This window comes from Ailuropoda melanoleuca, chromosome 14 (assembly GCF_002007445.2).
Source record: "Ailuropoda melanoleuca isolate Jingjing chromosome 14, ASM200744v2, whole genome shotgun sequence".
NCBI classification, from domain to species: Eukaryota; Metazoa; Chordata; class Mammalia; order Carnivora; family Ursidae; genus Ailuropoda; species Ailuropoda melanoleuca.
The window spans coordinates 9,623,214-9,648,094 of NC_048231.1; the positions used below are offsets into that span (position 1 = coordinate 9,623,214).

At 35.1% G+C, this 24,881-nt stretch overlaps 1 protein-coding gene across 16 annotated transcripts in view; it reads left to right on the forward strand.

The window, feature by feature from the left end:
• The window catches only part of RAD51B (RAD51 paralog B), a 623,368-nt gene that overhangs the window by 37,795 nt on the left and 560,692 nt on the right, over positions 1 to 24,881 (forward strand). For all 16 annotated transcript variants that reach the window (XR_004620514.1, XR_004620515.1, XR_004620516.1 and 13 more), the window contains 2 exons: positions 1,151 to 1,270; positions 2,314 to 2,497. Coding sequence is in view for 12 of the 16 variants with exons in the window: in XM_034643366.1 (XP_034499257.1) it covers positions 1,151 to 1,270; positions 2,314 to 2,497 (304 nt within the window). In the remaining 4 variants the exon portion in view is untranslated. The remainder of the gene's footprint in view (positions 1 to 1,150; positions 1,271 to 2,313; positions 2,498 to 24,881) is intronic.

Here is a 24,881-nt window from a genome sequence, read left to right on the forward strand (position 1 = left end):
CTAAATGCTCATTTGATCCATTTTGTTCTCAGTCTTTATACATCTTTTGGTAAAGTAATTTTTCCTTTTCCTGTTCAACCTAATGATGCCGTTTTTTTTCAAATTGTTCAAAATATACTTTAAAAATATTATTAACCAGTTTTATTTCTCTCTCTATTTTAGATTTTTCTTTTTCATTTCTGATTATAATATACGTGAGGAATTTATTTTGTTTATCTCTTTAAAGTTCTCAGCCTCTTCTTGGGACTCATTAACTATCTAGAAATGAAAACACTGTTCTTTGTACTTTTACCTTTAAATGGAACATAAAGTATAGGGTGATTTTTGTGTATTTATAGTCCTTCCTCCCAGTCATCCTTGGATGGTTAAGTATCAGACTGATAAAGTATCATTTTAAATAGGAGACAGTTATAGTCAAAGAGTTACAGTTATATATTTTTAACCAGAAATATTTGAAATTTCTAGTACTGAGCTCTATGTCTTAAGGTATTAATGATGATATTTGCATCTGTTTGGCCTTGTCACTCTCCTACACTTGGCCTATGCATGCATTAGATCTGGCTTTGAGTTCAGAATGTAGAAAATCCTTTTTTCTCTACTAAGGACATATTGGACAACATCCATTTGTTTAGAAAATAATTTCCTGTTTACCAAGAAGCTATTAGATAGCATTTATTTTATATATATATATATTAATTTTTAATTGAGAAAGCATATTTTTCTGTTCGGGGACAGGGATACTTACTGATATTTGATTGTTAGAATGATATTATATATTTGTTCAAATATATTTCTTTCATTCATGATGATGAAATAATTTTTCGTATTTACTAAACATATCTTATAGCTGCAAGTCAAGTTATCACTTATTAAAAAAGCATATCTATTCCTAGAAAGATAAACCTCTGAGATATTGTTGCTTACTTAACCTTAGATGACATCTGAAAGCCCTTGCTGGTGTCATGCTCTGACTGCTAACCTCTTTTAGTGCTTATAAAGGAAGGCTTATTTTGCTTATACCTGCTCTATTTTTGTTCTAGTGTTACGTGTGGCTTATGAGTTTCCTAAGTAGAATTCATTAGAAGTTCAGCATTATGGCCTTAAATATTATTAACTATTTTCACTCGTGCTATTTTTTTCTTCACTACAGACTGGTTGAGATAGCAGAATCTCGTTTTCCCAGATATTTTAACACTGAAGAAAAATTACTTTTGACAAGCAGTAAGGTTCACCTTTATCGGGAACTCAGCTGTGATGAAGTTCTGCGAAGGTATGCTGCTTTAGATTTTGGTATTTTAGTAATACTTTGAAGATTTATTTTTTGTTTTTTATGTTTTCAGCTGAGTGAAAAAAAAGTCTCTGCATATGTATTAGGGTTATGGGAAATAATTATTTCAGTGTTCTTTTTTTGCCACAGCCTATTGGATGAAATATTTCTTTAAAAATGAAAACATATTGAATGAGTGAAATGTTTTAGATTTAATTAATTATTTAAGTGATATATTAATTATCTATTGTTCCATTAATAGGTTACCCCCAAAATTCAGGAGCTTAAAATAGCAAACGTGCATTATCTCCTGTAGTAGCAGAGGCTTAGGTATCTGGGAGTGATTTAGCTGAGTGTTTCTGGCTTGGGGTTGCAGAAGAGGTTGTAGTCGAGCTATTGGCCAGGGCTGTGGTCTTCTCAAGGTTCAAATGGGGCTGGAGAATCTTGGAGAATTCCAAGGTCACTCATGTAATTGCTGGAAGGCCTCTGTTCCTTGCTGGCTGTTGGCCAGAGGCCTGTGTTCCTCACCATGTGGGCCTCTCCATAGGGTTGTTAACAACATGGCAGCTTGTCTTCCCCACAGAGAGTGATCTGAGAGAGTGGGCAAGTGAGAGAGAGCCCAAGATGTCAGCTGTAGTCTTTTATAACTTACTCTCTTACCATCATTTTGTCATATGCTGTTGGTCATATAGACCAACCCTGGTAAATGTAGGAGGGGACTGCACAAGGCTGTCAATACAAGGTGGGAGTAAAATGGGGCCATTTTGGAGATGGGCTATGAAAAGCAGTTTTATCCTAAAATTAGCAGTATCGTAGGAGAACCAGACAGTGAAACGAAATGAAAGCATTTTGGTGCATTTTCAAAAGGGTGCTATATGTATAGAAGAGCTGGAAATAAGTTATGAATATTGCATATTTGCAATCATTACTGTAACTTAGGGAAGAACAATTTGTTGTCATTGTTTTTAAGTTGGTTAACCTTTTAATACCCTGTTTTATATTATATCTTAAATTTATCTACTATTTTGCAAATTCTGCTTTTATAGGATTGACTCTTTGGAAGAAGAAATTATTTCAAAGGGAGTTAAACTGGTAATTATTGACTCTGTTGCTTCTGTGGTAAGAAAGGAGTTTGATACACAACTTCAGGGCAACATGAGAGAAAGAAACAAGTTCTTGGCAAGAGAAGCAGCCTCCTTGAAGTATTTGGCTGAGGAATTTTCAATCCCAGTAAGTTTTTTCTTTTTCTCTCTTTTTTTCTTTTTCTTTGTTTTCTTTTATGTTCACTGACTTATAATATCAACTAATATAATTAGAAAAAAATGTAAAACAGATGATGTGTAAAAGGTAGCATGGTCTAATTGGTATAGTAAATATCTTCTTAAGTTTGGTCATCTGTTGAGATGATCTTTTTCACAGTTGGAGTCTGGAGCAGTTTTAAATGTTGGTTGTAAAAGTTCCTATATAGTCAGTCCTTTTCTCCATCTTATTGTTGACTCTCTGTGTATGTTTTGTATTACTTTTGTCACACCAAGGTAAATATTAACTACTAAAACTATATGAAATTGCCTAGGTCTATTTCTGTAGTTTCTTTTATGGCAATATTTGTCAGTTTTATAAATATTTTAGATTTAGATATTATGTTATTATGTTTGGTGCTGTCTTGTACTCCGTAGGATTTGCTTTGCTCCAAATGGCCAGAGGTTGACTATCATATTTTAGAGCATTGGGAGTGATAGTAATGGAGACCTTGAGAGACTACCATTGACCCCACTTTCCATACTGGGGATTGTGATGAGTAAATTTGAAGATGCAGGTATCTTGCAAGGGTTTGTGGTGGGTAAGCTACAAGGTGTGTGTTCGGATTGCTTTCCCATTAACAGTGCATTGGAGAGTTCTGCTTATTCTGCGGCCGCAGCAACATTTAGTATTGTCAGGCTTTTCCATTTTAGCTGGACATCATCTCAACAGAAGATAAGAAAATTCCTTAAACTGAGATAAGATTTAGTTATGATTTTATAATTTTTAGATTCGTGTTTGGAAAATTAAAAGCTTGGGTCTCTGTAATGTGTACCAAGATTTTAAACTACCACACAGCCTCTGAGATTTATAAACCCAAGCAAGAAGTCAAAGGAGAAAATGTGGCATATAAAAAGTTCTACATTTCTTAATGGCTTTTTAATTCATATTTTGGATTATGTGATGTAATTCCTGGTAAGTCAAGGGCTGTTAAGTTTATCCCGGATGACGCTCATCTTTTAAATTTTATTGTAGTTGGTTAAAATGATAAATCCAAATCCATGTTCTCCCTGGCCAACGGAATTTAAAAATATTTTGTAGGGTTACTTGATTGAATGGAAAAGTTAAGTATGTATACTTATTTTATTAATTCATACTGGTTGCTTGATTTAATCCTATGTAAAATATGAAAATCCACTTTTTAAAAGTTGTATTTATTTGCTTTTAAACAGTAATTGTAGGCTAATGTTTTTCAGTTTTTTTCTGAAGTAATTTATTTTCCTGAGTGAGAAAAGAGCTTTGCTTTTCTTTGTTTTTATTAGTGCCTTCTGAAAGAGTAGGTTCTTATTATTTCCATATCTCTCTCTCTTTGCCTTTGTTTTTCTCTTTAGAGATAAATGCAGAATATAATATGCACTTCTGTAACACAGGATGGTAGTGGTTTTTGTGACAAGTTAGTATTGGTTTTAGAAGGATTTTGAAAAATCCTTTAGGAAGTGTGGGAATTTTCTTAGCGTAATTACCTCATTTAAATGAAAAATCATGAACTTTTAAGTTTTTTTTTTTTTTTAAAGATTTTATTTATTTATTTGAACAGAGATAGAGGCAGCCAGCGAGAGAGGGAACACAAGCAGGGGGAGTGGGAGAGGAAGAAGCAGGCTCCCAGCAGAGGAGCCTGACGTGGCGCTCGATCCCATAACACCGGGATCACGCCCTAAGCCAAAGGCAGACGCTTAGCCGCTGTGCCACCCAGGCGCCCCCATGAACTTTTAAGTTTTAAGCTGTACTTTGAATAGGCAACTCCACATGGAACTAACTAGCTGAAAACAGTATGTTGCTATCTAATTTATTATCCCTTTCAAAATCACAGACCATGTGCTTCTTTATAGTTCCTCAAACATTTTGACAAACATTCCCACCTCAAGAAGTGTTTGTTATTCCTCAGTCTGGAATATTTCCCCTGTGCATATCCATATGATTTCTTCTCTCCTGTCATCTTATTAATGAGGAGTTTCCTGACCATATAAGTATTAACCACTCTCCCTGCCTCCCCATCTCCCTTATTATGCTTTATGTTTCTTTGTTACAGTTTTCACCTTCTAGCATGTTATATATTTATGTTGAGTGTGTGTGTGTCTCCTCCACCCCATAGAGTGGTCATGGGGACTGTCTACTTTCTTCACTACTTTATTCTCAGCAGCAGGAACAGTGCTTAACACACAGTAGCCACTCAGTAAATATTTTCAAATGAATGAATTGCAGATATTGTTTTTCTCTTTGGACTTGAGTTAATCTTATATATATTGGTACTACCTTAAATTTTTAATATTTGCTTTTATCCTTATTTTGATCCTATCTTTAATATTGTTTATTATTTCTAATAGTAATAAAACACAATATTAGATAGCAGAATGTCTTATCATATAGGAGCTGTACTCAGATTACAGTGGCATCTTATGGGAAGAAAAAGAATTCTTAAGATTCTTAAGCTTGGAAAAATCTTTAGAGATCTATATAGTATCAGAAAGTCAGGAAGTAGAAAAGATTCTGTTTCAGTTTAGTAGAACTACAATAAATGAACGTCTGATGGCCTCTGAGCAGTGGGCAGGAAGCCAAGCATTCCAGCCTGCCCTCTGTCTGTGGATCTAAGATGGTGGATAGGGCCAGGAACATGCCTGGTACTTTGACACTCTAGATATCATTTCATTCAAATAAGAGTAAAGAGTAAAATCACCTTAGTGGTGGGATGAGTACTTTATAGAATTTTAAAATTTCTTTTCAGTGAACATACTTTTTTTAATAAGTGGGGAAAAACTTAAAAGTATAATTGGTACTTAATTTTGATTGTCACATTGTATATGTATGCAAGGATGCCTGCATGCATGAAGATTTCAATCTTCTCTCTCAGTGATTGATAAAATAGACAAAATGTTAGCAAATTAAATCCAGAAAGTCAGAAGACCTGAGTAACATAACCAACTTGATCTAATTGACATTTACAAAACATTCCACTCGCTGCTTGCAGAAAATGCATTTCTTTTTTCTTTTCTTTTTTTTTTTTTTTAAAGATTTTATTTATTTATTTGACAGAGAGAGACAGCGAGAGAGGGAACATAAGCAAGGGGAGTGGGAGAGGGAGAAGCTGGCTTCCCGCCAAGCAGGGGGCCCGATGCCGGGCTTGATCCCAGGACCCTGGGATCATGACCTGAGCCGAAGGCAGATGCTTAATGGCTGAGCCACCCAGGTGCCCCAAAATGCATTTCTTTCAAGTACACATGAGATATTCACCAAGATAGACAGTACTCTGGGCCATAAAATAAAACTGAACAGATTTAAAAGGTTGAAATGGTACAATGTATGTTTTTTGACCCACTAGAAGAATTAAATTAGAAATCACTAATACAAATATATCTAGAAAATCCCCAAATATTTGGTAATTAAGCAAAACAGTTCTAAATAACCTATGTGTCAAAGAATAAATCACAAGAGAACTTAGAAAATATTTTCAAGTAAATCAAAATGAAAATACAACATCTCAAAATTTGTGAAATGTGGCTAAGTCAGTGCTTACAGGGAAATTTATACAATTAAATGCTTGTATGAGATAGAAAGATTATAAATCAATGATCTAAGCTTGTAAGAAATAGAAAAAGAAGAACAAATTAAACCCAACATAGACAGAAGGAAATAATAAAGAGCAGAAATCAGTGTAGTTGAAAACAGAAACAATGGAGAAAAAAATCAATGAAATAAGATGCTAGTTCTTTGAGAAGACCAATAAAATTGATAAAACTTTACCCAAACTGACCAAGAGAAAAAGAAAAAACAAATTAGTAATATCAGGAATGAGAGAGGCGCTATCCCTATAGATTCTATAGACATTAAATGATAATACGAGAATGTTATGAATAGCTTTATTCCATTAAGTTTGTTAACTGAGATGAAATGAACAAATGCTTTGAAAGACACAAACTACTTACTGAGAAGAAGTAGATAACTTAAATCATCCCATATCTGTTAAAAAATTGAATTTGTAGTTAAAAATCTCACAAAGAAAACTCTAGGTTCGAATGGTTTTACTGGTAATATGTACCAGACGTTTATTTTTTTATTTTTATTTTTTATTTTTTGAGATCATCATAGTTCTTTATTATCATCTAAGAGACCAGTCACATTACAGGATATAGATTTAGGGATATCGGGTCAATAGCAGCCCCACTAGGAAACATGCTGAGGTGACAAGGGTAAGCCAGAGAAGGCTCAGGGAAGAGAGGCTGTCCCTGCGGCTGGCCGTTTGAGCCACTCTGTGTCCCCACAGCACAGCCAGCAGCTCCTTGGGCTCAACAGGGGGTTCGCTGCCTGGGGCGGGGGGGAGGGGGCGCGGGTGAGCTGGCTGCTCAGGGTGGCTCCCCGCGGCTCCTCTGCTCAGCTCCCCCGGCTCTGCAGGGTGTCGGCTCCCCCGCCTCTGGGTTGTACCAGACATTTAAAGGAGAAATAACAATTCTATACAAGTCTTCCAGAAAATTTACAAGAAAACTACAGACCAATGTCCATTATAAACATAAAGACAGAAATTCTTAACAAAGTATTAGCAAATTAAATCCAGCAATAAATGAGAAGGGACTGAGTAGAGCTTATTTCAGGAATGCAAGGTAAATTTTGAATGCAACATTAAAATATAAAATCCATCACATCAACATATTAAAAAAAACAAAAGGATCATCTCAGTAGATGCAGGAAAGAAAGCCAGTCAACAAAATTCATCAGCTATTCATGATGAAAACTCTCGACAAAGCAGGAGTAGAAGGCAACTTTCTTAACTTAATAAAGGGCATCTACAAAAAGCTTCAGCTAACATCATACTTAAGTTACACTTAGTGGTAAGATACAAGCTTTCTTCCTAAGACTGGGAGCAAGGATAAGATAGCCCAATCTTACCATTTCTAATCAGCAATGTACTGTAGATCCTAGCCAGTATAATATGGCAAGAAAAATAATTTAAGTACATTCAAGTTTGGAAAGAAGAAATAGACTGTCTTTATTCATAGATCATATAATTTTAGTAGAAAACTGAAAGATTCTACACAAAAAAAGAAAACTACTAGCTCTAACAAGTGATTTTAGCATGGTTGTAGGATGTGGGTTATACAGAAATCACTTGTTTTTCTATATGCTAGTAATGAACAATTGGAAATTGAAATGGAAAAGCTGTACCTTTCATAAGAGCGCCAAGAACATGAAATACTTAGTGATAAGTACGACAAAATATATGTAATATTTTTATGCTGAAAACTACAGAACATTGATGAGAGAAATCAGAGAAGACCTAGATAAATGGAAACATGTCATGCTTATGGACTAAAGACTCAATACTGTCAAGATGTCGTTTCTTTCCAAATGACTCTATGTATTTAACACACATCCCAATTAAAATCCCAGTAGGCTTTTTGGTAGAAATCAACAAGACAACTGTGAAATTTATGTGGAAAAGCAGAAGATTGAGAATAGCCAAAACAATTTATAAAAAGGGGAATATAGAGGACTTCCACTCTCTGACTTCAAGACTTACTATAAAGCCACAGTAATTAAGACAGTGTTACATTGGTGATAGGGTAGATTCCCAGATCAGTGGAACAGAATAGAGTCCAGAAAATAAATAGATTATGGTCAATTAATTTTGAACAAAGAAGGTAAGGTAATTTAATGGAAAAGCGATAGTTTTTCAGCAAATGGTGCTAGAACAATTGGATATCTGTTTGTAAAAAACAAACCTTGACCAATTCTTCACACCATTACACAAACCTGATTCCAAATGGATCATCCATGATAACATGAAACCTGAAACTATAAAACTTCCAGAAGAAAATCTTTGTCACTTTGAGCAAGGCAAAGATTTCTTTATGATACAAAGAACATGAACTGTAAAATATATTAACACTTCTACTCTTTGCAGACACTCTTAAGAAAATGAAGAGATAAGCCACAGACTGGCAGTTAATATTTGTATAACTTCTATGTTAAAGAACTAGTAACTAGAATTATAAAGAACCATGAAAACTCAGTCTAATTTTTTAAATGGGCAAAAGATGTAAATAAACACTTCAGAGAAGATATACAGATGGCAAATAAGCATGTGAAAAGATACTCAATCATTAGTTGTTAGGGAAATGCAAATTAAAATCATAATGAAATACTGCTACACACCTATTGGAATGGTTCAAAAACAAAACCCAAAACCCCGACTATGCCAGATGCTGATGGGGTGTAGAGGAGCTCCAACTCTCATCCATGCTGATGGAAATGCTAAATGGCGTAGCCACTCTGGAAAGCCCTTTGGTGTTTTTTTGCAAAGTTAAACATTTTTTTTTTTTAAAGATTTTATTTATTTATTTGACAGAGATAGAGACAGCCAGCGAGAGAGGGAACACGCAGGGGGAGTGGGAGAGGAAGAAGCAGGCTCCTAGCGGAGGAGCCTGATGTGGGGCTCGATCCCATAACGCCGGGATCATGCCCTGAGCCGAAGGCAGACGCTTAACTGCTGTGCCACCCAGGCACCCCGCAAAGTTAAACATTTTAATTATGTGACCCAACAGTCTTTCACCTAGGTATTCTTTTCTTTTAAGCAAAGAAATTATATTCCTGCAAAAATCTGTATGAAAATGCTTTTAGTACTTTTATTCACTATAACCAAACACCACAAACAACATGAATATTTATCAGCTGGTGAATGGATAAAGAAATTCATATTCAAGTAATTTAATATTCATATAGCAGAATACCACTCAGCAATAAAAAAGAACAAATTACTGATATAAACAACAGGGATGAGTCTCAAATGCATTGAAAGAAGCCAGACTCAAATGGCTACATTTTATGTGATTTGTTTTATGACATTCTGCGAAGGGCAAAGCTATGGAAGTGAGAATCAGGTTTGTGGTTTCAGGGGCTCAGGGTGGGAAGGTGAGGAGATTGATTACAAGTGGGTATGAGGAAACTTTTTGGCATGATGGGAATGGTCAATATCTTGATTGTGCTGTGGCTACATGAGTGTGTAAGTTTGTTGAAACTCAGAACTGTACACCCAAACAGGGTGTGTTTTTAAAGTTATATGTTACTTTTTCCTCAAGAAACAACAACAAAAAGCAAATGAAACATTTACGCTAGATCTCTTATGACTCAGAACTTTCTTCTCTGATTTTAACTTTCTGTTACCTCAAGGAAAAGAGAGTTACCAAGTGTGTTTAATCAGTTAGCTTTATTTTGGCTGTTCAAGCTGTGGCCTAATAGCCTTCCTTTTAAAAAATTGCTGTTGTCTTCAGAATTTATGGGACAATATCAAGTTGTTGAAGTTTTATTTCATGTTGTATTATACTGGCCTCAAAATCAGTTTTGTAGGTTTTTTCCAGTTGAGTTATAGGAGCAAGTTGCTGAAGACTTATAGGTAAGAAACATAACCTAACTGATCCTTAGCCTCTTGCTAATTCTTTCTGAAACATGTTTCCTTTTCCTTTTTTTTTTTTTTTAACTAATACCTTTGTCTATAAAGTTAATTATATTTGGACAGTTTGTGAACACTGCCAGCACATTAACAACTGCTGGAAATATAGTAATCCTTAATGCAGAGGCGAATTTCTAAAAAGCTGAAATGTCTCAGTTTGAGTTCAGATAGCTTTAACCTCAAAAGTTAAATCAGTAACTTGTATTGTAAATTCATGCCTTCTTTCTGGAGATGATTTATTTATTCATAAGCACGTAAGAAGAAACGTCCTCCCTCAGGGTTGAAGAAAAACTGTTCTCTCAAGGTCTTCTTTTTTTCTTTCTTCATTAGTGTTGTATAACAAGATATGATCTCAATCGAGATTTAGATCTAGATATTTTATTAGTTTTGTGGGAAGTCACAAAAAGAAGCTCTTTGGAGTAGTTTATATAGGATATACTCTTCACTAACTTTCTTTTTTTTAATGGGATGAAGAAGGAGTAGTATATAGCACATAAAATTCTAAATTTTAGGGACTTTTAGGGCCCCCAAGTGTGTTAAAGTTCTGACATTTGGTGGCTATGGGTGACTTGATCCTCTTTCAAAGTTTTGAGGTGTTCAGGTAGTAACTTAGGAGAATATCCAGAGCATGTGTGAGCTGCAGAAGACCAAGGCAGGGCCATTTTCCTCTCTGACATTTTGTTATACTAACATCTTTTTAAAGCTTTTTATGATTGATCACACTAAGGACTTATACAGCTTTCTCTTTTATGATGTTTGTGAAATATTAGATTGATTTCACAATATTTGGGACACTAATAAAGTATATCATTATATTTTAAGCTTCAGTTTATATTCTTGTCTTATTTTTTGTTTGTTTATTTTTTAAGAGAGGAAGAGGGTGGGAGGGGCAGAGGGAGAGGGAGAGAGACAATCCTAAAAGTAGGCTCCACACCCAGTACGGAGCCTGACATTGGCTCGATCTCACAACCCTGAGATCATGACCTGAGCCAAAATCAAGAGTCACATGCTTAACCAGCTGAGCCACCCAGGTGCTCCTCATGTTCCTGTCTTAAAACAAAATGGTAGCAGATACAAGTTTTCAGTAGACACATGGTCTATTTTTACTACTTAGTTGAAGTGTTTCCATAATTATTTAATTTCTTGGGACTTCATAAACATGATTCCTTTGAAAGTTTAGGTGACAGAGAATAACATTAATGTTCATCCCCTTGATATTACTGGGATGCCTTAATCCTGTGTACACGTTAGATGTATTTGACTAGATCCATTTGTTTCATTGTCTACAGAAGAAGACTATTTGATTCAATATGGGTAGTCTTGCAGCCTTGAAAAGGGGTAAACTTGTACTATGCTAAGTGTATTCAAATTAGGAAGCATTTATTTTATAATATGGCAACCTACGAAACCCAATATAAAAAAAAATACATAGTGTCCATTATCCTGGTGTATCTAATTTATTGATACTGTTATGAGAGCCATAAATAATTGCTCAGAGAATATGCAGTAGAGACAAGTCTGATGGAGTCACCAAGTTGGATTTTTGCTGCCAATTACGCTTCTGCAAATTCCAACAACCACCACACTGTGGTGCAGTCCTATATTCTAGTCCTTTTCCTCTAACAAGAAACAAACCATTTACACCATTTCAGCAAATTTATTTTCATTTATTTCATCTTAGATCTCTGGTTCATTTGCGTTTCAAGTCTTATCTCTACTTGCTGAAGGGAAGGCGTTGTCTTCTTCATCAATCTCCAAAACAGTGTGTTCATATGGTGGACGTAAGATGATACATTGGGGTATTGGAATAAAACATTGGAAACATCCATATTTACTTTTTACCTCTAAAACTTATATTTTATAAATGTTTTTAAATGTATGTAAAGCATTAGGACAGTAGACTTTGATATACCTTAGTAAAGACACATTAGGGTAAGTTTTGTTTTGATGTGTGATCAATAGTGGCAGCCACTGTTCTGGTTCACAGGATTTCAGGTCAGCAAGTAGAGGAGACACACACACACACACAGTTTTTAATGCCCTTTTTTTTTTTTTTTTTTAATGTCTGTGGAGGCTGTCTCTGAAAAATTATGCCAAAACTTACCTCAAAGATAGTTTTTACTTGCTGGTGGATTTTGAGTGAGAAGAATTTTTCTCCTCACAGACTTTTACAATATTAGATGAATTGTAGTTTACAGTAGTTTTTAGCATGGGGTTTGGAGTCAAACAGACCTCATTAAGAGTTTAGACTCCTCCATTTACTGGCTGTATAACTGTAACTTAACTTTTACGTCTTTCGGTTTCCTAATGTATGAAGTGGGACTTGCCCAACTTTAAAACCACGGTTTAGTGATAGTCTTCAGTGGATCCTTAGAAAAGTTAGAGGGTGGGGCGCCTGGCTGGCTCAGTCAGAGGAACATGAGACTCTTGATCTCAGGGTTGTGAGTTTGAGCCCCACGCTGTGGGTAGAGACTACTTAAGTAAATAAACTTAAAAAAAAATAATTTAGAGGATGATACTTAAAAAAAAAAAAAGTTTCCCCTGATGGTAGAAACTGGTTGTTCTTTTGCATTAAATTAAATACTTAGCACAGAGCCTCACATACAGCTTAACAAATGATCAGTTGAAAAATGCTGTAAGCTTATAACTAATATTTAACATCTTCATTTTACAGTTGAGAGAATCTTACTGTCTCTTCCAGAGACAGTAATACTTTGTTTCCCACTTGCTTGCTCCAGGACTTTCAAATGCCGGTGGGACCATTCTCATTTTGCTCTGTTAGCTCATGTGGGCCACTGGTCAGCATATTTTTTCTGTAAAGGGCCAGATAATAATATTTTATGATTTGTGGGCTGTGCTGTTTCTGTGGCAACGACTTAGTTCTGCCATTATAGCTTGAAAGTAGCCATAAACCGTTTGCAAACAAATGGGTATGGTTGTGGTTCAGTAAAACTTTGATTACAAAAACAGATGAAGGGCCAGATTTGACCCGTGGGTCATAGTTTATCAACTCCTGATCTGGGCCCTTCTCCCTTCTTCCTAGGCTAAGCACCCAGGGTTGGTGTTACCACAAGTCCAGAAGTTTATGGAATTAGGAGGAAGGGAATAGAGCAGTTGCTCATAAAAGCAGTGTTTCCTCAAACTAGTTTAAGGCATTGACCCAATTTTAAATGCAAGTAATAGTCTCATGAACTCCCATTATTGACTTTAGTTTTATTTTAATATCACAGAAATAGAATTATAAACAAGCTAATAACTTTTCATATCAAATCACACTATGAAACCATAAAAGTGGGTTGCATTTACAAACAACACAGTACTATTCAAATTAGTTACTCTTATAGATGGTAATTTGCTATATCAAATTATTGCTTGTAATATAAATAAGTTAACTTATGGTACAGGTTCTTTTGGAATATATATATATTCTAGTGTAGTTCATGTGATGACTCAACTTTCCCACCTCTTTTCTCTATTTGAGCTACTAAAGAACCTTCTTCTGTTTGGAAAGGGTGACATCATTTGGCCCTCACCTGGGTGTGAATGCATATACATTTAAAGTCTGCCATTGCTCTTTTCTCCTTAGTCCCTGATAATTAAGGTGATACTACTTGGCATCACTTGATTGAAAACAGACATTGACATCATGTGGCAGTTTTCAATTATAAAGTGTCTATGCTAATATTTTCAGGCCATCATTGAAATGAAAACATAAAAGTTAAAAATTCTCAGAATTTACAGACCATTGAATATATTTATAGACTGTAGTTTGAGAGATGCAGTCGTATTAGTCTTGCAGAGTCTTATTTCCTGATGTTTATTGGGGAGGTGTAAGGGACATTGGGCTATTGGGATGTATGATGTAGAAACTTTGTCTTTTTAAAGTGTGTCCATAGTGGAAAAAAACAGAAAGCTCTGAAAGTGTTTATAGATACTGGTTGAAAATAACATGAGAGAAGAATTTAAATATTGCTTGTATAAAATAAATTGTGGTTTTATTGTTATTTATGTTGCCTGTTTATCACTGACTTCTAATTACCATAGGCAGCATAGTTATTATACATATTATAAATTATGTGTCAGATTAAAATAATAGGATTTCTTGCCAGAAAGGACCTTAAAGATCACTTAGATCAGCCCTTTCATTTTACAAATGACACTGAGGCTGAGTAGTGAGTGACCTGACTTGTTCAAGGATACTTAGCATAGGAGAGGACAGAGAGTGGGTAGAATGCAAGTTGTTTTTGGATGCTGGTTCTGGGATTTTTTTCTACTGTAGGATTATCTTTTTATCCTGAGACCTACAGAATGATAATGAACTGTAAACCTCTTAAAGACAGGATTGTGTCTTCTATTTCTCTGATTTCCAGAGCCTCATACTGCGGACAAGTAATATTTAGGAAGTTACAGCTAATAAAATTATAATTATTGAATCATATTGTACACCTGAAACTAATACAATGTCACTTATATCTCAATTTTTAAAAGAGCGTATATGGGACTTTGAAATAATAACACAGAGTTTTATATTAACTTCAGCTTGTGTAAAGAGGGGCTGAAAGTAAAGTTTTCTCTCTTGAGCTGAATAAGGAAAGTAATTGGTTAAATGATGATAAGTAATAGTATGGGTTACTAGAACATGTACCTGTTGCCTAAGTAAGAGGGACCTAATTTTAAGAGTGTCATGAAGGGACCTGAAAAGTTAAAAAATTATAATTAAGGCTTATGAAAATATTCTTACTACATACATATAATGTTTGTATCCATTTAAAAATTTTTATCTTTTTAAACATAATTTGATTTTTATGCTTACTGCTGACATTCTTGCCCTGTTTTTTATTTTTGGCCTTTATAGTATGCTGTGTTAGCTGTGTTCTTTTGTTAACTTGCTTTGTTTTCCATCCTAGAGTTTTATAAGCTATTTGAATAAAGGGCAATAAAAATACATTGCTTAGATAAAAGGACTTTAACCTTCAAGATGCTTCTTCAAAAAAGCTTCAGATTTGTATTTTTTTTTTTTTTTAAGATTTTATTTATTTATTTGACAGAGATAGAGACAGCCAGCGAGAGAGGGAACACGAGCAGGGGGAGTGGGAGAGGAAGAAGCAGGCTCACAGCAGAGGAGCCTGATGTGGGGCTCGATCCCATAACGCCAGGATCACGCCCTGAGCCGAAGGCAGACGCTTAACCGCTGTGCCACCCAGGCGCCCCCAGATTTGTATTTTTGAACAAGCCAACCCAGATGCAAAAAAAAAAAAAATGCACAAAATGCTAAGGTGTAAATTTTTACTGTTTCAGAGAATTAAATGAATTTTCGGTTGTTGGTGTATGAGTAGCATTAAAGTTTTTTATCTTTTTCCCCTCTACCTTGTTCTACCTTCGTTTCTTGATATTGTATAAATATTTTCTAGTATATGGGACCTAGTACCAGTTAACGGTATTTAGAAAAGTGGTATATCGGAAAAAAATCGGGTTTACTCTTTAAACAGTCAAAGAAGGAAAAGTCTTATTTTCATTGAAAGTTGTTGTTAAAATCCAAGTTATTTTACTGAGATGTGATTATAAGCAGTTTTTCTGTTGTTGTCATCTATGTTCTTGATTATGTGTGTTTTGAGAATATGCGTTGCTCTAATTTATTGCATAACAAGGTTTCTTTTGAAATATTAATGTTCGTTAAGTGTTTAAAGCTGTTTACAGAAAAATGAATGAAAATATGTGTATTTCTTATTTTCTTATTTTATTTTATTTATTTTTATACTGATTTTTTATTATGTTATGTTAATCACCGTACAGTAGAGCTTTAGTTTTTGATGTAGTGTTCCATGATTCATTATTTGCGTGTAACACCCAGTGCACCATGCAATATGTGCCCTCCTTAATACCCATCACTGGCCTATCCCAGTCCCCCACCCCCCTCCCCTCTGAAGCCCTCAGTTTGTTTCCCAGAGTCCATAGTCTCTCATGGTTCATTCCCCCTTCTGTTTACCCCCCCTTCATTCTTCCCTTCCTTCTCCTAGCGATCTTCTTGCTATTTCTTATGTTCCATAAATGAGTGAAACCATATGATAATTGTCTTTCTCTGCTTGACTTATTTCATTTAGCATAATCTCCTCCAGTCCATGTTGCTGCAAATGTTGGGTAATCGTTCTTTCTGATGGCTGAGTAATATTTTATTGTATATATTGTATATATGTACCACATCTTCTTAATCCAGTCATCTGTTAAAGGGCATCTCTGCTCCTTCCACAGTTAACTATTGTGTACAGTGCTGCTATGAACATAGGGGTGCATATGGCCCTTCTCTTCACTACGTCTGTATCTTTGGGGTAAATACCCAGTAGTGTAATTGCTGGATCATAGGGTAGTTCTATTTTTAACTTTTTAAGGGACCTCCACACTGTTTTCCAGAGTGGCTGTACCAACTTGCATTCCCACCAACAGTGTAAGAGGGATCCCCTTTCTCCACTTCCTCTCCAACATTTGTTGTTTCCTGCCTTGTCAATTTTTGCCATTCTAACTGGCATAAGGTGGTATCTCAATGTGGTTTTGATTTGAATTTCCCTGATGGCTAATGATGTTGAACATTTTTTCATGTGTCTGTTAGCCATTTGTATGTCTTCATTGGAAAAGTGTCTGTTTCATATCTTCTGCCCATTTTTTGATTTGATTATTTGTTTCTCGTGTATTGAGTTTGAGAAGTTCTTTGTGGATCTTGGATACCAGTCTTTTATCTATAGTGTCATTTGCAAATATCTTCACACCATACACAAAGATAAACTCCAAATGGATGAAAGACCTCGATGTGAGACAGGAATCCGTCAAAATCATTGAGGAGAACATAGGCTGCAACCTCTTTGACATCGGCCACAGCAACTTTTTCATGACACATCTCCAAAGGCAAGAGAAACGAAAAAAAAAAAAGAACTTGTGGGACTTTATTTTATTTTTTAAGATTTTATTTATTTATTTGAGAGGGAGAGAGAGAGCACACATGCACATGTGAGCAGAGGGGAGGGACAGAGGAAGATGGAGAAGCAGGCTCCCCACTGAGCAGGGAGCTGATGTGGGCTAGATTCTAGGACCCTGAGATCATGACCCAGGAAGGCAGATGCCTAACTGACTGAGATACCCAGGCACCCCCATTTTCTTATTTTAAGATATAAGTGTTTAAAACCATTAACTGGTGGAAATTATTTGTTTCTGTTTTTGTTTTAAGTGAGGCACATATAAGGTTAAACTTTTAATTATTATTCGACAAAAGCATAAAAAAAAGTCTCTCTTTTTTTTTTCCCTCAGCTTAATGGTAAACTTCATATGGGCCAGGACTTCTTTCTTTTTACCTTTAGCTGTCCCATCGTGCAAAGTAGGTTTAATCTTGTAAGATTATACCTTATCTTAGATATTAATAGATATTAAAAATTTAAAAAATATGTTGTATGGAAGTATTGAATCACTAAATTTTACATCTGAAACTAACATTGCACTATATATTAGCTAACTGGAATTTAAATGAAAGCTTAAAAAATTAAAAAATAGGAAGCTAAGTCAGTACATTTAAAATAGTTGAGGTTTTATTAGTTACAAAATTGGAATATTATGTTTATGACTTGTAGGATAGAGGAGAGTGTATGTACCTCTAATTTTGACCTTTATTCTTATCATTAACATAAAAATTTAGTATTTGCATTTATGGTGAAAGCCTGATGAAGTTACTCTGATTGCAAAATAGGAATCCTGGACTCTAGATGTATATAAAAAAGTTACCAAACTCTAGAGTTATATTTTGTTATTGTGTAATGTTATTGTATGCTTTTTTAGAAATCATGTAATTTTTGGTTTACTTTGGTTACTTTCCTATTAACTACTGAAAGCAAACACCATAGGACTTCTATGAGATGAGAAAAGTCCTTTACAACTTTTTTCTTTTCCACAAGTGCCTTCTGTTTGCTCACTCATATTTGAAATCAGGTTATTCTTAAAGCTACCCTTTATTCACTCAGGTGACTGAAGTTCATACTCTAGACTAAACCTTTATTTATTAGTCAGTGACAGTAATTCCAGAAAATTATATTTTCTTTTGTGTAGCTTTATAATTTCTAAAACTTTGTTTTTATTGTTGAGAGGAGCCAAAAGCTAGAAATAGCTTGAAGGTTAATAAGTAGGTAATTGGCTAAATTAGTGGTGGTGCATCCAGATAATACAGTATCATGCCGTTGTTAAAATGAGTGAGATCCCAGAAATGCACTCACAGGTTGTGTAGGAAAGGATTAACTCAGATGGTGTGGGTTCCTGAAAAAGGCCTGTCTTCAAGATTGGCTCTTGGCTCGCTCCTGGGAGACAAATTCTGAGCTCTTGGAATATTCTTTCTACAAAGAGTGTTTTTGTGTGCCTGAGGCCTTGGCCTGCACAATACCAGTTGGATCAGATAGTTAATGCAAACAATTTGATTTATGGTGAACATCTATTTTGCTCTGGCTACTGGAATCTGAAAGCTGTGGTTAGTCATGCAGGTCCTGGATGCCTTGTGACTGACCCCCAGCAAAACCTCTGGGCACCAGGACTTGGGCAGGCTTTCCTGGTTGACACCACTTTGCATGTGTTGTCATGCATCGTTGCTGGGAGAATTAAGCACATCCATGCTACCCCACTATGGGATGACACCTGGGAGCTTGTGCCTGACTTCTACTGGACTTTGCTCATGCTCCTTTTCTCTTTGCTTATTTCAGCCTGTATCCTTTTGCTGTAATATGCTGTCACTGAGTGTAACAGCTTTTCTGAGACCTGTGAGTCCTTTCGGACTCCCAGAGAGTAGACCTGGGGACCTCTGACACCCAGGGCATCTATAGATACATGCAAGAATATTTATGGAAGCTTTGTAATTGCTCAAAACTGGCAAAATTAGTCACTAGTATTGCATTACTCTTACTGGTTTGGTAATTGTACTATGGTTGTATATGATGTAAACATTAGGAGAGGGTGTTTGAAGGGCATATAGGAACTCTTTTTGCAACTTGTTTGGTGGGTCTAAGATTAGTTCAAAATAAAAAGTTTAAAAAAAAGAGCAGCTTGGGGGTGCTTTTATATGCATAAATTGATTCTGGCAGCTCATAAAGGAATGCTATTAGTTGTATCTAGAGAAGGAAAGTAGTGGCCAGAAGGGGATTTACTTTTGCTAAGGCATTTAGTCATCTGGTCCTATAGATATTACCTCACACTACCTGTCATCTTTCAGCAAATCTGGCTCGCTACATTTTCAAAAGCTATTCAGTACCTGATTACTTCCCATCACCTGCAGTGTCATCATCCGGGTTCCTGGTGGTTAAGAGTGACTTTGGAGTTAGATGTTAGTTTGAATCATAGTCTTACTGTTTACTGATTTTATGACCCTGAGTAAGTTATTTATCCTAGCTCCAGCTCTTAGTTTCCCATTTGAAAAACAGGGATAATAATATCTGACTCATGGGGGTGTGAGGATTAAATGAGATAATGTCTGTAATGTTCTTTGCACAATGTTTGACACATTCAGTAAAAGGTAGCCATTAATTATTAATTTGAGTAGTTACCTCATTCCAGATGCTTGGTATATTTTATTTTTCCTCCAAATATTCTTTTTCACAAAGCTATAATTTTCTCGGATGGAAAAACCATGTCTTACCATTGTATCCTCTTCTAGCTGTTTTTTTGATGAATGCTGTTACTGCCTGGACCCTCATACTGCCTGGTTAACTCACTTATTCTTTGGATCTCTGACTCTCTTCTTCTTTTTATTTTTAATTCCATCTTCAGCCTTTGTGTACAGAACTCTGTGCAAGGCACTGTAAGGTTATAAAGATAAACAATGTCCTTAAGGCTTCTATAAATAAGTAAATTGTGCGAGACAGATAGCTTTCTGGTATAATAGAGAATGGAATATGTACAGGTATCTTCCACATTTTGAAAGTCTGTATTTTTGCTAACTGAAAGAAATATTTTCAGAGGATTTTCACTTTTATGAAAAAAGATGAGAAGTGAAAATAACATTCAACATTTGTTTTACAGTGAATCCTTATAGAGGCAGCGCACACCTGAGCAGGGAGAGCAGCGCCCCCCGCCCCGGCTCCTTCTCCCCTAACTACACTCAGCATTTCAGCATCAGGCTGCCAGAGCTTTGAACTGTGTCTGTGAGCATCTGTGCTTTATCTACATTTATTTTGTGCATCTGTTGGCAAGATGTGTCCTAAGGTATCAGAAAAGCCTAAGACAGATTATTTTTTGGGTCTGGGAACGCTCAAAACTTCTGTATAAATTAATGGTAATTGCTTCTTCACTTTATGCCTTTTTGGGTTATGAAAGGTTTCATAGGAATGCTGTACTTTTGGATAATGGGGGAAACCTGTATCTTGTCCACTGTTCTTTTTCTGTTTCTAGCAGTTATGTAAGTAGCTTTGTAGCCCTTCTCTGTCCTATAGATTACACAGAGAGAAATAAAGGTAGGTAGCTAGACCTTCATAGTCTCTACTTAAACTCTATCACGTCTAATCTTTTTTTTTTTTAGGATTTTATTTTTAAGTAATCTCCACCCCAACGTGGGGCTCAAACTTGCAACTCCAAGATCAAGAGTCACATGCTCTACTGACTGAGCCAGCCAGGTGCCTCTATCATGTCTAATCTTGATCCTTATTGTACATTCTTATTCAGAAAGAGAGTGCTTTTTTGGAGACAGATAGACAATGGTTAAACTGATAAAGCAAAAGCATAATTCCAAAGTTATGTTGCTAAGAAAAAGTTAGAAATGAAAGCAAGTTGCAGGTCATATAGTCTTTAGTGTTATTTTACATATATTACACAATGCCTTGATATGTTTGTAGACTTTTCCAATTATCTTAAGGTGGCTGAGTGGCAAACTTTAATTTTCATGTGAGAACAAGGATGCAGACAAATGAGGTGATTTGTCTAGGACTCCTTAAGAAATCATTTGCATAATTGAAGAATATCACTTGCTACTTCTTTCTGGGCTTATTACTACAATGTCTTAATTGGCCTGCTTATCTCTTTTCTGTATAGGTACATACCACTGTTACATAGTTTTCTCAAAGTATATCTCTGATCACATCCTTCTCTGTTCAGAAGTGTTGGGAGTTGGGAGTCAAAAGGTGACTGTAGACATCGGAGGATGATCGTGTAACTTCTTTGTCCTTGGTCAGTTGATCTTTCAGTGTAGGAATCTGGCCGTGTTCCTGTAAATCTTAAGCATAGCATAGTCATTTCTGTACATACTTCCTTATCTTCTCAAGCGAGATAGGTTTTGGGTGAAAAAGCAGTTTTTACAAATCTTAGCCGTGAGCAAAATTCCTTCGATGATTCACGTGCTTATGTAACAGGGCTAATGAGAAGTTCCTAAGCTATAGGTCACAGCAGCAAGGAAGTAGGAGCAATGTGGAGTCAGACATGCTAAGTTTCTCCTTGTTACAAGTTTATTAAGTTAGTAAATTTATTCCTCTGATAGTTCATAATTTTAATAGAGTTTGAACTATTAGTTTTAACTTTCAGTTTTAAAACAGAAAACTTTACCCCAGTTAGAATGTTTTCCATTATTGAGTCTAAGAATTGAAGCAGGCACTTAATTAACTTTGTAAGATTTAAAATTTTTTTCTATACATTTAAGAGTCTATATAAATCTGTAACAGCTGTTTAAAGGTTTTGCCTTCCAATACAAATAAGATAATTTAAAATAGAAGATATGAAAAATTAGATATTTCTCATTTGAATAGTTTGTTCCCTGTGCATTTTTTTGCCTTTTGTTTATCCTTAATATTGAAAAAGATATAATTTATCGATTTCACATTTTCCTATTTGTTTTGATTCTCTTCGCGTTGATTCAGTTTTTGCTGGGAAATGTTTTATTAAAAGTAAAACATTAAAAAAAAAAGCAAAACATTTAAATCAAATGATAGCTCTTTAATTGTAAGACTATTTTCATGGTCCTAGGAGAGAAAAATGTGTAGGGTTAGAAAGAGAGCAAAGGCTGTTGTTCTTATCAATAATGGTTTGAAATTTTTAAAATTTAGTTTTAAATTTAAATTTTAAAATTAAATTCTGATCATAAATGTTTGGGTTTTGAAGTCCCTTTTAAGATCAAGGACCTTATTTAGTATCTCGGAGTTTGTGTTAATTAGTTTACTGGCAAAAGTAAGTAGTTGTTGAAATTGTTCTAGTTTATGCAAATAATCTACAAGTTTGCGCGGCTCTTAATGATAACTACACCTTATAGAGAATTTACTTTTGTTTCAGGTTTCGTAGTGAGTACATTTCAAACATTTTTCATTTAATGCTTCAAGTAATTTTGTGAGGTAGGTTATATTATTCCTGTTTTATAGTTGAAGGAATTGAGGCTTGTAAGGATTAAATAACTTTCCCAGAATCACACGGCTAGTAAGTGGAAGGGGTAAGGTTTGAACTCAGATCTGATTCCAGTGCATGTGTTCTTATTCACAGTGGAACACTGCTTCTTAAAATACAGTAAAAATTATTCTGCTCCCTTGCTTTTTATTGTTATACTAAAAGCTGTTTAGTACTCAGAATTCTTTCTTCCAAGCCATTTTTCAATGGAAAGTCTCACACTTTGCTTGATTGCTGTGTGGAAGTGCCTCTATGTGAGTGGTATCACTATTTCAAGTAAGAGAAATACTTGCATGCTTGCAAGTATTTGATTGCTTTTTCAGCTTTGATTGCTTTTAAACCTACATATAAATCATACATGTATGCTAGGAGTATAATTAATGCCGTTTATCTGCCAGTGAATATGCTAAAGACTTGTTGGGTTTCTGTATTCTCAAGCTCAAACTGGCAATCTTGTAGCTTAAGTCCTGGGATAAATATGCTGTTTTAGGAAAATAATTCCTAAATAATTGTATTTTGGACCTCTCCTGGGGAACATCTAAAGTACAGACAACCTCCTAAGATTCTGCTTTGAGATTTAATGAAAACTCAATACGTGCTGTGACTAGACAGGAGACATTTTAGTTTCATGGCCAGATGTGTCCAGTAAAATTGGCTGTTCATGAATTTAATTAAAAGTTCCTAGGAACTTACAACTTAAGGTAGTTTTTATAAGCATCATGACTCAAAGGACCTTTAGTGTATATGTTTAAGGGAGGGACAGCTCTGACCTGAACTGGAATAAAGCAATGCTTGTAGCTATGAGGACCAAAGTGCAGTATTTTAAAGAAATACTGAAAATGTTATAATGTGAAAAGTTTTTTTTAATGCTCTTAGCTTAAAGTTACTAAAATTGGTTTCATTTATTAGACTATATTGGATGAATCTCTTTTTTTGTTTTGCTTTGTGATATTTAGCTTAGTTTACTGGGTTGTCCAAGAACATGGGCTGGGCCTGCCCTACAGCCTTGGAAATGACAGTTCTCTGTCCAACAGTAGACCTCTCCCCTTACCTCTCTCTTCTAGTCTCTGGGAACCATGCTTTGAAAAGTAAACATTTTGTAGAAACAGTATGATGCAGTGGAAAGTACCTAGAATTTCAAGGCAGAAAATGTGATTTTCAGAACCAAATACATTTCAACTAGCTGTGATTGTAGATCAGTCAGTTCTCATTCCTGAGCCTTAGTATCCTTATCTGTAAAAGGGGATAAAAGCTCCTGCTTCATAAGGCTTAATATTATTATTACTAATAATGTTAGTAAATGAATAATAATAAACATATATTGCTAGATAACTTTATAGAGGTTTTTACAGTTCCCAAAGCACTTTCATATGTAATAATTTTATAGGAATATATATATATCTATGAAAGAACTGTAAATTCTGAAGTACTATGTGAATATTAGTTGATCTTTTCATAACCAACTGAACCTGAATTAGTGTCTGTGTTCAGCTTCAGTTATTTGAATGTTGAATCAGGGTTTTTGAATTTAGATAATGCACTTAACTTCCAGTTAGATAAAATAGAAATTTTGGAATGTCTTCTGACTAGTGTTAAGGTTTATTTTAAAATTAAATTGCAATCATGTCTGGTTTCTATATTATTATTCTTATTATTAAAGAAATAGAGGCAGTGACTCAGTAAAAATCATGAGTGGTCTGGAGTACTTAAGGGCTAGTGTCATTTAGGGAGTTACAGTGAGGTTCCTGCTCTACTAAAAATAAATTATCATTTCATGATAAATCAGTGTGATTACTAAAAAATAAATATTTAACAATTTATGTTTACAAAGTACTCTGCAATTGTTAATTAGCCCATACCAATGTTTATCTCTACATAAAGGGTTGGGCGAGTGCCTTTATTGGCCCTCTTTGGGCAGAATTTCCAGATACCATTGCGCTGACTCTAACTCTGGAGTCAGTTGATATTTGTCTGTATACCAAAAAGGATCTTCAAATCTTATTCATTTGTTCAGTTTCTCCAGCACTTTCCCAGAGATATTATTCTGAAGAAAAAAAAAACTCTAAGAAAAAATTATAAAATTTTTTCTGTGCATTTTGAAAATAAATGCACAGAACCTCACGGTTTTTAGGATCTAGTTCTTTCTAAAGTGTAACCTAAATATTTCCCTTCAGAAATTAAATAGCTAATATTTTTAGAGTAACCACCATTGAAAGCATTTTGTAATGAAATAGTCTTTGCTTTCAAGATTCTTGTATTCTATTAGTGCATATAAAACATATAGGTAAGAAAAGATCAACATAAGATAGGAAATAATAAGTTTTAAGTAAGTGGTCGCGGCAGGTACTGTTATTTGCCTACCCAATACTCATTTCCTTCTTCCACTTGTTACTAGAACTCTGATTGTGTTTCAGTGGCAGTGTGCCCAACTTAGCTAAAAGTTCATGGCAGTCATGTTCCCCAATTTCCCAGGTAATTTGGCAGCAGACCGTAGGCATG